Source organism: Centroberyx gerrardi, chromosome 15 (assembly GCF_048128805.1).
Source record: "Centroberyx gerrardi isolate f3 chromosome 15, fCenGer3.hap1.cur.20231027, whole genome shotgun sequence".
Taxonomy (NCBI): Eukaryota; Metazoa; Chordata; class Actinopteri; order Beryciformes; family Berycidae; genus Centroberyx; species Centroberyx gerrardi.
In genome coordinates, this window is record NC_136011.1 from 14753510 (window position 1) to 14766116 (window position 12607).

Sequence of the window (12607 nt, forward strand, 5' to 3'; positions counted from 1 at the left end):
AAATTTACATAGTTTCTTCATGATGACTCAGACGCTTGGAACAGCGTACAATATCAACAAAATGCGTCAGAGAATGTCCTGTCCCACAGACAGGAGGAAAACCACTCTAGAGTGAAACCACGGATCTCAGTGTCTGAGGCGCTCAAGTAGAAGTGAATGATCAACCGTGTCAAAAAAGATCTAGGAGGGCTAAAACAGATTTCCCCACATCAGCCACTAAAAGCAAGTCATTCATCACTTTAAGAAGAGCTGTCTCAGCACTATGAAGAGCTCCAAAACCATATTGAAAGTTCTCAAAGAAACCATTACTGCTCATAAAAGTAATTGATTGGTTAGCTACTATTTTTTTTTTTTCCAAAACTTTGGGTGGGAATGGTAATTTAGAGATTTGTCTGAAATATGTTTAGGGAATGCTGGTCAAGAGTAGGTTTCTTAAGGAGAAGTTCAACAATAACATTTTAAAGTAGGGACCATGCCAGTGGTTCAGGAGGATTTTTTTGTAGTTAAAGGATAAGGCCGGTGTTTTTTAATGCATTGCTTACCGTCAACAAATCCTATGAAAATAACAAAATCAACAATGCGTTTGCTCTACTCCCGTTACTTTCTGACTTCCCACGTACCGTTTTTAGCCGTCAACCCGGAAGTCATTGACTCCAATTGTAAGCTAAAAACCTTGAAATACAGCTCACAAAGACATAGTTTCAATTTTAAAAATCGCTAACTGTTACCATGAAAAGTCAGACTGTTGTAGTTATTACCAAATCAAATTCAAATGGGAACAAATTCTTCATTACGGCGGGGACTATTTTCGGTGCTACGGAACTACTTTCCTGAGATCGCAAAGTGTTTACAGCTGGCTTATTAAGTTGTTTGAGGAAAAAGTCGGCCGGCCCGGTGCATCGTGATGATGAAACATGTTGCCCAGAGCAACGGCATGGCTCTTTGACGTGTTTTTAACCGTTTTTTTAATACAATGGAGTTCTATGGCTGCTGGGACATGGCTTCATTGGGCACCGGCTACATGGACGAGACTTGTTGGCAAAACAAAATCATTGCTGATTTTGTTATTTTCATAGGATTTGTTGACGGTAAGCAATGCATTAAAAAAACACCGGCCTTATCCTTTAAGATATACAGGCAAAGCATTTCCAAGACTGCGGCAGACTATGAAGGGCATGGTGTGAAGAAATAAAAACAAAATAACACAAAATAAAATTCTAAAACAGAGGACAAACCATGAAACCCTTAAATAAGAAGGATGATGTCCTTTGGAAGTATTTGGAATAGTCTGTAAAAACAACAAATGTGCCATTGAAGTTGCCAAGAAGAGGGCTGAATTTTATTCAAGGACATGGGGTGAAGGAGTGTTGCAATCTTAGCCACATTGTTGAACACTGTTGAATATTTAGTGACAGTGTCAGAATAGCCCCCAGCTCCTGGCCTCACACTATACACAACACAAAGGTTAAGCCATAGCTCTACACAGTTGACTTGGTTATCCTGTCATCTATCCAGAGGGCTCATAATAATTCTCAAGTCCAGATCCCAGGGAAACAAATACCAGTTCATATATGGAGGAAACATATTAAAAGACAGTAGTTATAGCTATCTTGGACTGGAAATCAGTACCATGGGAGTTTTGGCTTGTCCACCAAGGCACTAAGTAACAAGACAAGTCAGGGTTTCTTTATTAAAAAATACAAGTTGGGTAGTTCACTAGAGCAGATAGTCCCATAAAGAAACGCTTTAAAATAATTGTTACAGGACACAGAGGCCTGTTTTAAATATTTCAACTAGTATACTGTATTTCATTGCATGGTATTCGTAAAAATGCTCCAAGCCAAGCTCAGAGCAGAACTACGACTTTTCCCTTTGTGCGTACAAAAACAGACGTAAAACTGTAGCAGCCAGACTGACCAGAATCCCATCAAATGCAAAGCTTTAATGAGCAATATGTTCCCACGTTGGCAGACAAAGATCCATTTGGTCAGCTTGTTTTACACAACCCTCACTGACCACCAGCACCACATCAAGGTTCACCCAGTAAAAAAAACTATTCAGCACCAAATTAACACATAAATACCGTACAGACTGGAAAAATAGCTAAATCCAATGAGTGAAACATCTAAAGCTACAAAAATCATTAAAAGTATCCAGATGGAGGAGAAGGGATGGTGAATGAATGAGTTCTGTCAATGAAGGGAATGGAGAGAAGAGAAGAGAAGAGAAGAGATTATAACAAAAGTATAGAGGGGAGAAGAACAGGGAAGGATGGAGGGCACATGAAGTGTCAAGGAGTGATGTATTCCTTGATGTGGAGCAGCAGGTTATCATCAGATCAGTCTATACTAAACGGCTGAAGGATATGTAGCTGCCTCGGGGGAATCCCATAACGAAATTTACAATCCCACTGACACGTGGACTGTAGAAAGGAGGAGAACACAAATCTCCATTATCTCTGCTTTCTCTCGCCAGCTGTAAATAACCAGCACCCAGTGCGCTCTGGCACGCATCACTGCTGTCACCACTCAATCTGACGTGCGTGGAACAGGGAGAACGTGAGTACAAGACATCATTCTGCCCCGTTTAAAATGTTGATAGGTCAGTTGACGGAAAGCGACACCGACGAGCATGCAGCCCCCTTTGCTGAAAAAGTAAAAACACTTTCAGATTCACTTTCTGGCCAACTTACAAAATCAGGCCTAACTTACAAAATCAGTGATCATAAAACTTAGAGTAGAACTTTTTACTATCACTATTTAACTTTGTTTACCCAGGGAAGATTTGCTTTTTAATCATCGCCCTGCTTCACACTCTTTCAGTTACAGATGTTAACACCTAGCAGCAATCCAGCACTACTGGGGCAATTGGGGTTTATGTGTCTTGCTTAGGGGCATCTAATTAGCAACTGTGGGGGTTAGGTGTGTCTCATTCACTTCCCTTGCCCATATTTTCCCAGCCAGGATGTAAACTGGCAACACTCTGGTCACTCACTTGGCACTCACTGGCTTACTTCTCTCACCATTAAGCTGCTGCCACCCCTGGTTAGTCAAGGCATTTATCCAATGTGTTGGTTGTGTTTAAGGTTAGATGTATGATTGACTTACTAAATAAAAAATATTTCTAGGTCAGAAGGTAGCAGCCAACTCGAAGTGCCTGGAACAATCACAAAAAAACATGCTTTGAAAAAAAAAAAAGTTCTAGATGTGTGTATACGGGTGTAAAAACTCTCTCTTGAAAAAGAAATAATATGAATAATATGATAGCACTTAGAAAAAGAAGTCAAGTGAACACACTCGCTGATGAAATACCTCATAAGAGAAAACATAATACCACTGAAAGACAGAGAAAGAGAGAGAGAGATATATGGAGACAGAGAGAGACAGACTTAAGATGATGCTGAAATAACTTGTAATTGTTTGATCAACGAATTCACAAAGGAGAAAGCAGAAACTGAGACAAGACACTGTAAGTATGAGACTTAAACATTGTGGAAAAAAATAAAACCTGTCACAGATAATGCAAACCACACATCAATTTCTCATGATCTATAGATACATTTCACCACAAAACCAGCATGTTTCACCATGACGAGCTGTAACAGAACACCTTTGAGTTTAGAGGAACCTTGAGCCACAGACTTACTGTCTAGCAAATCCTGGGCTCCTCTAAACTAGTTTTTAATGAGTGCTGCATTTCCAACTCACTCAATTTGATTCAAAACAACTTTAGCCAGCTGCAGTGGAGGGAAACCTATGTAGTAGACGTGTTAATGAGTGGCCTCCATTTTTATTAGCTTGGCTTGTTTTGTAGAGGTCAGAGTTTCTGTCACGCAGTCTGGTTAGACTGGAATCTAGTTCTCTAGTGTAAAACAGGCTAATTGACAGAGAGAATGAGCCAGAGCATATGGTTTGATTTTAACAGTGTGGGTGGTGTTTTTCTAAGCCTTACTGACACCCCTTCCTCCTTCCGTTTCTTCTAATTAGACCTGACCTTGGCCTTAATGACTACTCACTTGCTCACACAGGGCGCGACTGTGTTTAGGTTTGTGTTTGTACACATTTTGTGTGTATGTGTGTGTGTGTGCACTCGAATGTGCGGAATGCAACTAAAGATTCAGAGGAAATATGAAAAAAAAAAAAAAAATAAATAAATATATATATATATATATATTGATCAAAACAATGTGATATTGTGTCAGTGAGGAAGATATAATGTAAACATTTGACACAAGTTTGTATAGCACTTCTGCACTTTGCACTTCATATTCAGAGCATCAGCGATAAAAAATAAAAAGTAATATATTCTATCTATGTCTGTATGAAAAGGAATTTTTCCTGGCGTTCAGCAGTGCGCAGATTCTTCAAGACTGAATACATTTCATATTTCTGGGATAAAAGCACCAGTTTAGCATTATTGATGGACTAAGGTGTTGCACCTTTTTCTAGTCTTTTGTTTGATCAAAACAATATTGTGTTTATATGCATTCCTATGTGCAATGGATGAGGGGCAGGTGTTACTAATTTAACACACCCAAACTCTCTCGCTCTCTCTTCTGCAGTTGGTATTTGCAGAATACAGAGTAGCTACTACACTTTATGGTACAATCATGCAGCTAATACTCTCTCTCAGTAACAGTTTTAATGATGGTTATGAAACAAATAGTTTGCTGACATATACAGTATCACATACAGTGTGTGGTGGTGATGGCACAGGAAACCAACATGCCCTGTGTAGTTAAGCTCTAAAAAGTAATATATGATAGAAAAAAGGGTAAAATACCTACTGTTGCCACGTAACTGCATCTATAACCGAGCCAGCATTCTTCATGAACCTGAAATTGACAAAAAACAAAACAAAAACAGAATTAATCATTCAATAGATCTTCACCTGAATGCTCTCATTCTGTGCTGATACATTAAATGAACCACAGTTCAGTAAAACATTGGGACAACTGCACTTTAATTATGTATTTGACCTGTTTCTGCAGCCTAAAGAATGTGTTTTCAGTTGGTTAAATTCAAACCCCAAACATCACTTGAAGATAAAAAACATGCTGAGAACCAAGTCTGCCCTTTTAGAGTAAATTGGCTCATCCTGTACACAAACACAAATTTGACCCATAAACAGACCTTCCTCCTGAGCCTGTGCATGTGTGCATTTGTATGTGTGTGTGTGTGTGTGTGTGTGTGTGTGTGTGTGTGTGTGTGTGCAGTTGCCTAGTCTACCTGACCCAAAGCGCTCCTTATTTGGGGGTAACCGCCTGTCAGACATGCCCAAATCCCCGTCTCTAAACAGCATGTCACAGAAACACAACTTTCACCGCTCCAGCTTGTTTAGTCTGTCTGCCTCTGATATTTGGACCGTTAAGCAGTCCAGTGTCCACTTAATCTGGGTTCCTGAGAGCAGCAGAGTGGTCAGGCTGTCAAACACAAGAGCCACCCCCCGTAACAGTGTCAAACACACAAGAATCACCTCGTCGTTAAATGTGACACCCGTGACCCACGGACACTCCAGCTCTCTTCCACTCCATCTTCCTACTCCTGACTCCTCCTCTTCTTACTATTCATCTTCCACATCCTACCTCTCCTCTAAGCCCCACTGTTCATCAAACTGTCTGTAGCACAAGCCATATTAATCTTTCCCGTTTACAATCAGGTGGTAGATACGACATACACACACACACACACACACGAACACACACCCACCCACCCACTCGTTTTATTTATGATTGAATTAGAAATGCCAGTACCCACTGAGATACAATTCCTAATGGTTTCATTGATGTAAGTAGCTGAAGTGCATACTCGAGGGAGACCCATATCAAATTATACTTTTCCATTATGTCATCCAACTACCTGTCAAAATGTGTGCTGTTGCAGAGAAGATTCAGGCTAAGATACGTTGAGACATTACAGTAAACTGCAGGAGAGTGTGCTTGTGTGTGTGTGTGTGTGTGTGTGTGTGTGTGTGTGCGTGTATGCGCACATGCGTGTGTGTGTGTGTATGTGTAAAAGCTCTGTAATTTTAGCAAGCAAGAGTTTAATTTTATGAACTCTATTTTGGTTGAAAGGAATGCTGTTGCCCATTTATTTAACAATGCTAGTTAAAGGCAGAGGTATGCAGTACACCCCCCCCCCCGTCACTACTAATTGTTTTCGTACCTGTGTATAGGCATGCTTTATAAATTGGCAGATGAGTGGAGCATTGATTACAGCTTCCTTCTGACCACACAGAGCACAAAGAAGATGCTTATCGTTGATGGTTTACTGCACAGGACTCCTTGTCTACTCAAAAATCATGTAGTGCATAGCTGTGTTTCTCCTGTATTCATTAGCAGTAGCAGCCCCCCTATACTAGAAACCTGTCCTCACTATGGGCCTGATTCAGACCTTGACTAAATCGCTCTTTGTAACTATTTATATCCCATTTGATGGCTTTGGAGTATGCAGAGTTCTTGTTTTACTTTACATGTAACTTCAAGGTTGGAGTCAGTACAGTGGGCCAGGTGCATAAAAAACACTTAAGTCAAGGTCTGAATCAGATCCTAAATGATTTTTGATGTTTGATGTTTGTTGTATGCCTTGCTGCAAGTAAAATGTTCTATTAGGCACATTATAGTCTTGAACTAGAATGGATAGACTATATGTTAAGGGCGAAGACTAGATAATATAATTTGGTAAGAGTTAGAGATATATATGCTTGACAAGAAAGTCTATGAAACATAAACTTCTGTAAGCAAGTGAGGTCATAAGAAAGACATGGGAGATCATATGAAAGTGTTTGGCAACATCTTAATAAGCCATTTGATCTTGTACTGAGTCTTAAACTCACTTATTCCTAAAACAAGTGAAAACATCTGCTAAATGAGATGAGATAATTACATTTTTTTCCCCAGTGCAAATAAACTTGCTTCAGTAAATTTCTTGAATCAAGTGTCATGTTCTTGATATTAGTAGGGGGATCTGTCTTTTTCTGTATTGTTTCATGATAGTGACACTTTTTGAAACAAGCATCAGGAAAATATGAAAATATCTCACCCCACTGGCAGAATTTTGCACTTCTTTTTAAGCACCGGTAGGTAAGTTTTATAAGCTGACATTTTGGTTGAATTAAGCCAAGTAATCCTATTTGCTTTCAAAGTAAATCTTGTGGCTTGGGCATCTGGCCAACTGAGGTAAACTTTAGAGCAAGAAGAGCTTCACTCTGAGCTGTCAATCACCTGCACGCTCATTCCCCACTGGCTGGCTGGGTAGTGGAGGGAGGGGAGAGGGGGAGTTAGGGGCGTTCCTCTTCCTGTTTTTCTTCAAACTTATACCTACCGCGGCTTTAAGGAAAATACGATTTTAACAGTAAATATGAAGCTTAAATGCCTTGTGGAGACGGATGTTTTTTGCAGTGTTGAGGTAATATGATGTAGGATAGATGCACTATATGAGACAGTAGGTGGAGAGAGATAAGAGAGAACAGGCTGAAATTGTGAGAAGGCTGTTGGATGAGCCAGCAGACTCAGACCAGTGGTGGAGCTTCTGTAGGGGGAGAGGGTAAAGCGAGCAGGTGGGACATTGTGCCGCCACACTATCAATCGGGTGACACTTTATTTAGGCTGACATAGTATAACTGGAGCAGAGACCCTGGAACCTGCACAGTGGAACTTCCATAAACACTGAACACCACTACTCTGTGTGTGTGTGTGTGTGTGTGTGGTGTGTGTGCGCGTGCATGTACGTGTGCACAGTGAAACACAGTAAAGCACAGTGAAAGTCCCAATCCTCTGTCACGTACTTTCCACTACCTTCCCTTTTTCCAGCTGGATAACCTAACATGGAGTGGAAACCTCACTTCTTTTTCTCAACGGCTCGTCATGGCAACATCACACTCCGGACAGAAATCCTCCCCAAAAATTCACATTTGATCTGCTGACTCACCCGTCCAGTAGCAGGATGGCGTTCTTGCGCGGGCGTCCGGCATTGGGGCCGTAGAGGTGGGCTCGGTGATAGTAGCGTACGGACTGCAGCAGGGTGCGCAGCGTGGCGTAGTCCTGAGCCAACTGGGTGCTGTTGACCGCGCGGCCCACCATGCTGCGGTAGGCGTTCGGCTCTGGGAAGAGGAGATACAACGGTGAGATACGGTTTTTACAAGCAACAGTGGGGAGGTGGCAGGGAATACTGTTATTGTTGTAGTCTGATCTTGCCCTCCTAGACAGTATCCAACAGCCAGTAGTAAAAGGGATAATTGAGCAATTCGCAGTAACACTGACAGATGGACTCAATGTTAGGAGAATGGTCCAAGCGCACAGGGTGGCCTCGCAGATTCACTAACACAAAGAGAGCGAGAGCGCTAGTTTTCCCAAAAGGAGAAAAACTAAACTTTTGCACGCCCACTGCTGCTATTCTACTAAAGTGTATTAGGATTGCATTTGTAGCAAGTTGCATTTCAACTATAAAAAATATAAAAAGTTTCAATGTGTATGTGTGGCATGTATTTTTGCATAGCCTGTGTTAATGCTGTAGTCCTGAGAGCAATAATGAGAATGTTATCAGCAGATTTTGAAGGATCACTCAACCTCTACAAATTCACTCCTGTTTGCACTCTCTGGGTAACTCACTTGAAATGATTACTTCTGCTACGGTTCAATTCCTCACTAAATCTACACATGGTCCAATCAATGGATTTTGCATGGTTCTTAAAGGCTTTGGCCAGCATAAAGACGTTTCTATTGTGAGCTTTACTGCAGATGAAATGAAATGAAAATATGAAGTGATGTGCAGCGGGGAACACAACAGAGCCCTGTAGTTCCCCAGGAACACAGATGGTTAGGATGACATGAAGACTAGCAGTTCTTTTCATCCCTGAATGAACCCTCGCCTTAACCCTTAACTCGCTAGACACACACTTGGCAGTTTATTCTCTAAATAACTGCTATGTTCCCTTTGAAACCACCATTAAAATGTTAAATGAACAAAATGTTTATCAACTGGTTTCAGTGGATTGCATCTTAGAGCACTGTACCCTGTGATGGAAGAAGTACTCAAATCCTTTACATAAGTAGAAGTAGAAAAACCTAACGGAATGTTCCTTTGGTAAAAGTGAAAGTCCTCCATTCAAAATTTGACTTTCATTCCAAAGGACAGTCTCCCATTTGAGTATTTAGCATTAAATTGTCCATGCATTAACATGTAAAGTTGTGCTAGGTCTAACTACTCCCTCTTTCAGTTGGATGACTTTGATAATGTATAACACTTTAACAACTTATCCTACGCTTAATATGGAAAACATCTGGAAAGTAATTAGTAACCTCATGTGACACAGAAATGTTATAATGTCTCAGAAAATGAAAACACTCAAGTAAATGAAAGGTATCTCAAAATTGCACTTAAGTACAATGCTTGGGTAAATTTACTTAGCTACTTTGTACTGCTGACTGTACCCCATCAGTACTCTTTAGTATGCAGTGTGTGGTGTGTCGCTGTACTGACCGTTGCCCAGCTCCCATGAGATGTTGTACTTCTTGCCAGCGCTGTACTTCAGTAGGCTTAGGGTGGAGGAGGAGTTCCAGGAGTTGTCTGGGTTCCTGTGCAGTGCATTGAGCCCCAGGATCAGGTGCAGACCAGCACACTCGGCAAAGTTGTACAGTTTGTCTAAAGACCTGGCTGGGAGAAACCCACAAAGCAGTTGTAACTTTGATTCTTTTTACCCATCTGGCAATTCATCATATGAACATGAGTGAGACCATGTGGTGGAGTCCGTAGATCTACTGGTTCTCATATCCATGTATGAAGGCTGGGACTCAATATTTGGCACTCTCTACACCACCCGTCTCTGTAACCCTCTCTGCTTTTCCCTTGTCTAAATAAAGAGAAAATACACAAACTGCCCCACTCACTTTGAGTAAAAACACAAAAAGTCACGTATTGATTGTGATTGTTGCTGCGTACAAATTATGCAGCATCGTAGTGGTTCAGTCTGTCGGCAAGTTCGTTTTAGCCTGTGTAGGGGACCCTGTCTTTCAACACCTACATAGTTCTACATCGTGTTTCAATTTCTTTCATCAAACCACCATCTTCTCTAAGAAAGTGATTATGGAAAACAGATACCTGTATGATAACAAAATCCCTTAGCAGGCACTTAGCGGCATGTGTGACATCTGTGCATCGTCAGGCCATCTTTTAGAGATAGCAGTTCAAAGCAGTGTGCTCATGTGAAAAATGTGAAGATATTTTGCATCTACTCAAATGTGTGCTTTTAGTTTGCTTTGCTCAGATATTCTGTAAGTAGTCAGTTGTTGGTGCTGAAAACATGAACGAAACAGAATGATTGGTATTCTCGTATCATGAGAAATGTGGTGTCCCCACTAGGCTTGACCAAACATTAGGAAGAGTAAGCCAAGGGAAATGGTCTCTTCTCTGGGGTAGAAAGCAGCATCTCTACTGTATACCCAGCTGCTGCCTGTGTTTTTGGCCAGAAGGAGCCTAAATAGCTATGGATTAAACAAAGTAGTTCTTGGCCACCAACACTTGAGCTTTAAACTAAATCACTAAACCCTTTTTAGACAAGGCTGCTCCACACCAGTAATCTCCCATCTACAGTACACAAAAAAAAAATAAAAAATAAAAAAGGATCTTTCTTTGGTTTTTCTCAGACAAATAATTTGGTGATCAGGTTCTATTTTGCTAAATTTCAAAACAGTAATGCATCAAATGTCTATGCTCCATCTGTTTACCAGAAGACTGTCCCACTATGTGTGTGTGTGTGTGTGCATGTGTGTGTGTGTGTGTGTGTGTGACATAGACCATACAAACTAATGGACTTCTCAATGGTAAAGTATGCCAAAAAATGGTACAGCAATGGGTGTGTGGATTCAAACATCTGCTTTATCCCATGTCCCATTTGAATTGAAGAAGAGGACATGTTGAACATGAACATGAATGTTGAACATGAGTAATTTGTAACATAGACACACTATCTGAACTCTCAACTCTGTCTGAGTGACGGTGTGCATGGGTGCATGCATGTGTGTTTGTCTGTGTGTTCATCTGTCACGTGTGTGTTCATCTGTTCACATGTCAACAGAGTCTCTGTTTTCAGCAACCTTCAGTGAGAATCCAGACAGGCTGATATTCCCATCATGGACTCCTGTGGAGCTGCGCTCCTCAAAGCAGGGAGCACAGATCTGTTCTGTTCCTTTACAGCTGACTGTGCGCTCACATTTATGACCGCTGACTCCATCAGAACACATTATTCTGTCCGTACACTGCGAGGAGCTGAGCAGGAAGGACGAGGGCCTTCCACTGATCCTGACACACATGGTAAGGATGTCAGAAGTGTGCGTGCTTGCATGCCTGCATTACCTACATGAATATGCGTAATGTGCATGCGTAGGGGAATGGGCTGATGCACATGTGCTTATCTGTGCATGCGAGTGTTTATGTTTTCACGTGCAACTCATATCACGGACTACTCATGGATACCGCAGGCTCTTGTTTTGAAATGTGATATGTTTGGAGCCATGCCATAAACATAAATATTACCCTGACCTCTGACCCTCACTTCCTAGGGCCAACAGGAAACAGATGAGGACTGTGTGCGGGTCTGGTTCCTGCTACAATCTGCCCTCAACTGCAGATTTGGGACCAGCTGAGCTTGCCAACTGATAATGCCGTCCAATGTGGAATGAAGAAAGATAACAGAACAGTGCAGGTGGGGTTATTCCTCTGGATTCATGCAAAGCTGTTATGATGGTGTGAAGGGTGTGAAGATAAATAGACTAATGTTCTAATAGTTAATAGACGGACATGGGGAGGGGGGGCGTCTGGTCTGACGTCAGTGTCAGAACACATTTGAACACTTAACAATCCTGATAAACTAGTGCTTCAGATCAGATGTGGCTTCTTATCCAGCATTTACTGTAAGCCTATATTTCCTATAGAGCAGCGATTATGTGTAATCCACAAAGCAAATAGAGAGAACATAAAGGTTGCTTGTTACACCTGGCATTAATTCTGTTTCCAGCATACAAAGGACACTATTAATGGGTGAGAAGAAAAAATAGAGTTTATTTCTCCTGAGTAAACTGTCTGTTCTCCATCTCATTAATAACCACCAATAAAGTTATTATCATAACTGCTATTATGATAACTCCTTCCCTCTGTGGTTAAAGCGGGAGTGGTGTCTGTTTGCAGGAGCAGGGTTGAGGGCAACAGGACAAAGAAAGCAGCGCCAGATGTGGCTGTCAGGATGAGTGATTCCAGACCTTCCTCACCTGAGATCTGAGCAGCAGATTACCAGCCTCACTTCCAAACCCAGAAACCCTCTGGAGTCCAGAGTGGTCTCTATGTACACACACACATCCTGAAGGCATCACGAGGCGCATCGAGGTGCTGAAATATGGCATTTTTCAGCTACTAAGTTTAATCGCAACATGTACAATCAAATGGAAACAACAATGGAAAAAGTTGCAAAGTGGCTCACTTACTCATGTCTCTGAATATTGAGAAAACAGTGACCATGTATTTTTTTAATAAACAAACACAAAGGGTTTTTCCAAATATTTATATAGATGGACAAAAGATAAAAAATGTTGATGAGTTTAAATACTTAGGTGTTA

The 12607-nt window shown here is 41.2% G+C and overlaps 1 protein-coding gene across 1 annotated transcript in view; it reads right to left on the reverse strand.

The window, feature by feature from the left end:
• The window catches only part of hpse2 (heparanase 2), a 54094-nt gene that overhangs the window by 13095 nt on the left and 28392 nt on the right, over positions 1–12607 (reverse strand). Inside the window, exons 4-6 of the mRNA XM_071904493.2 lie at positions 9480–9653; positions 7929–8100; positions 4787–4834 (exon numbers count right to left, since the gene is read on the reverse strand). Of these exons, the coding sequence (XP_071760594.1) occupies positions 4787–4834; positions 7929–8100; positions 9480–9653 (394 nt within the window). The remainder of the gene's footprint in view (positions 1–4786; positions 4835–7928; positions 8101–9479; positions 9654–12607) is intronic.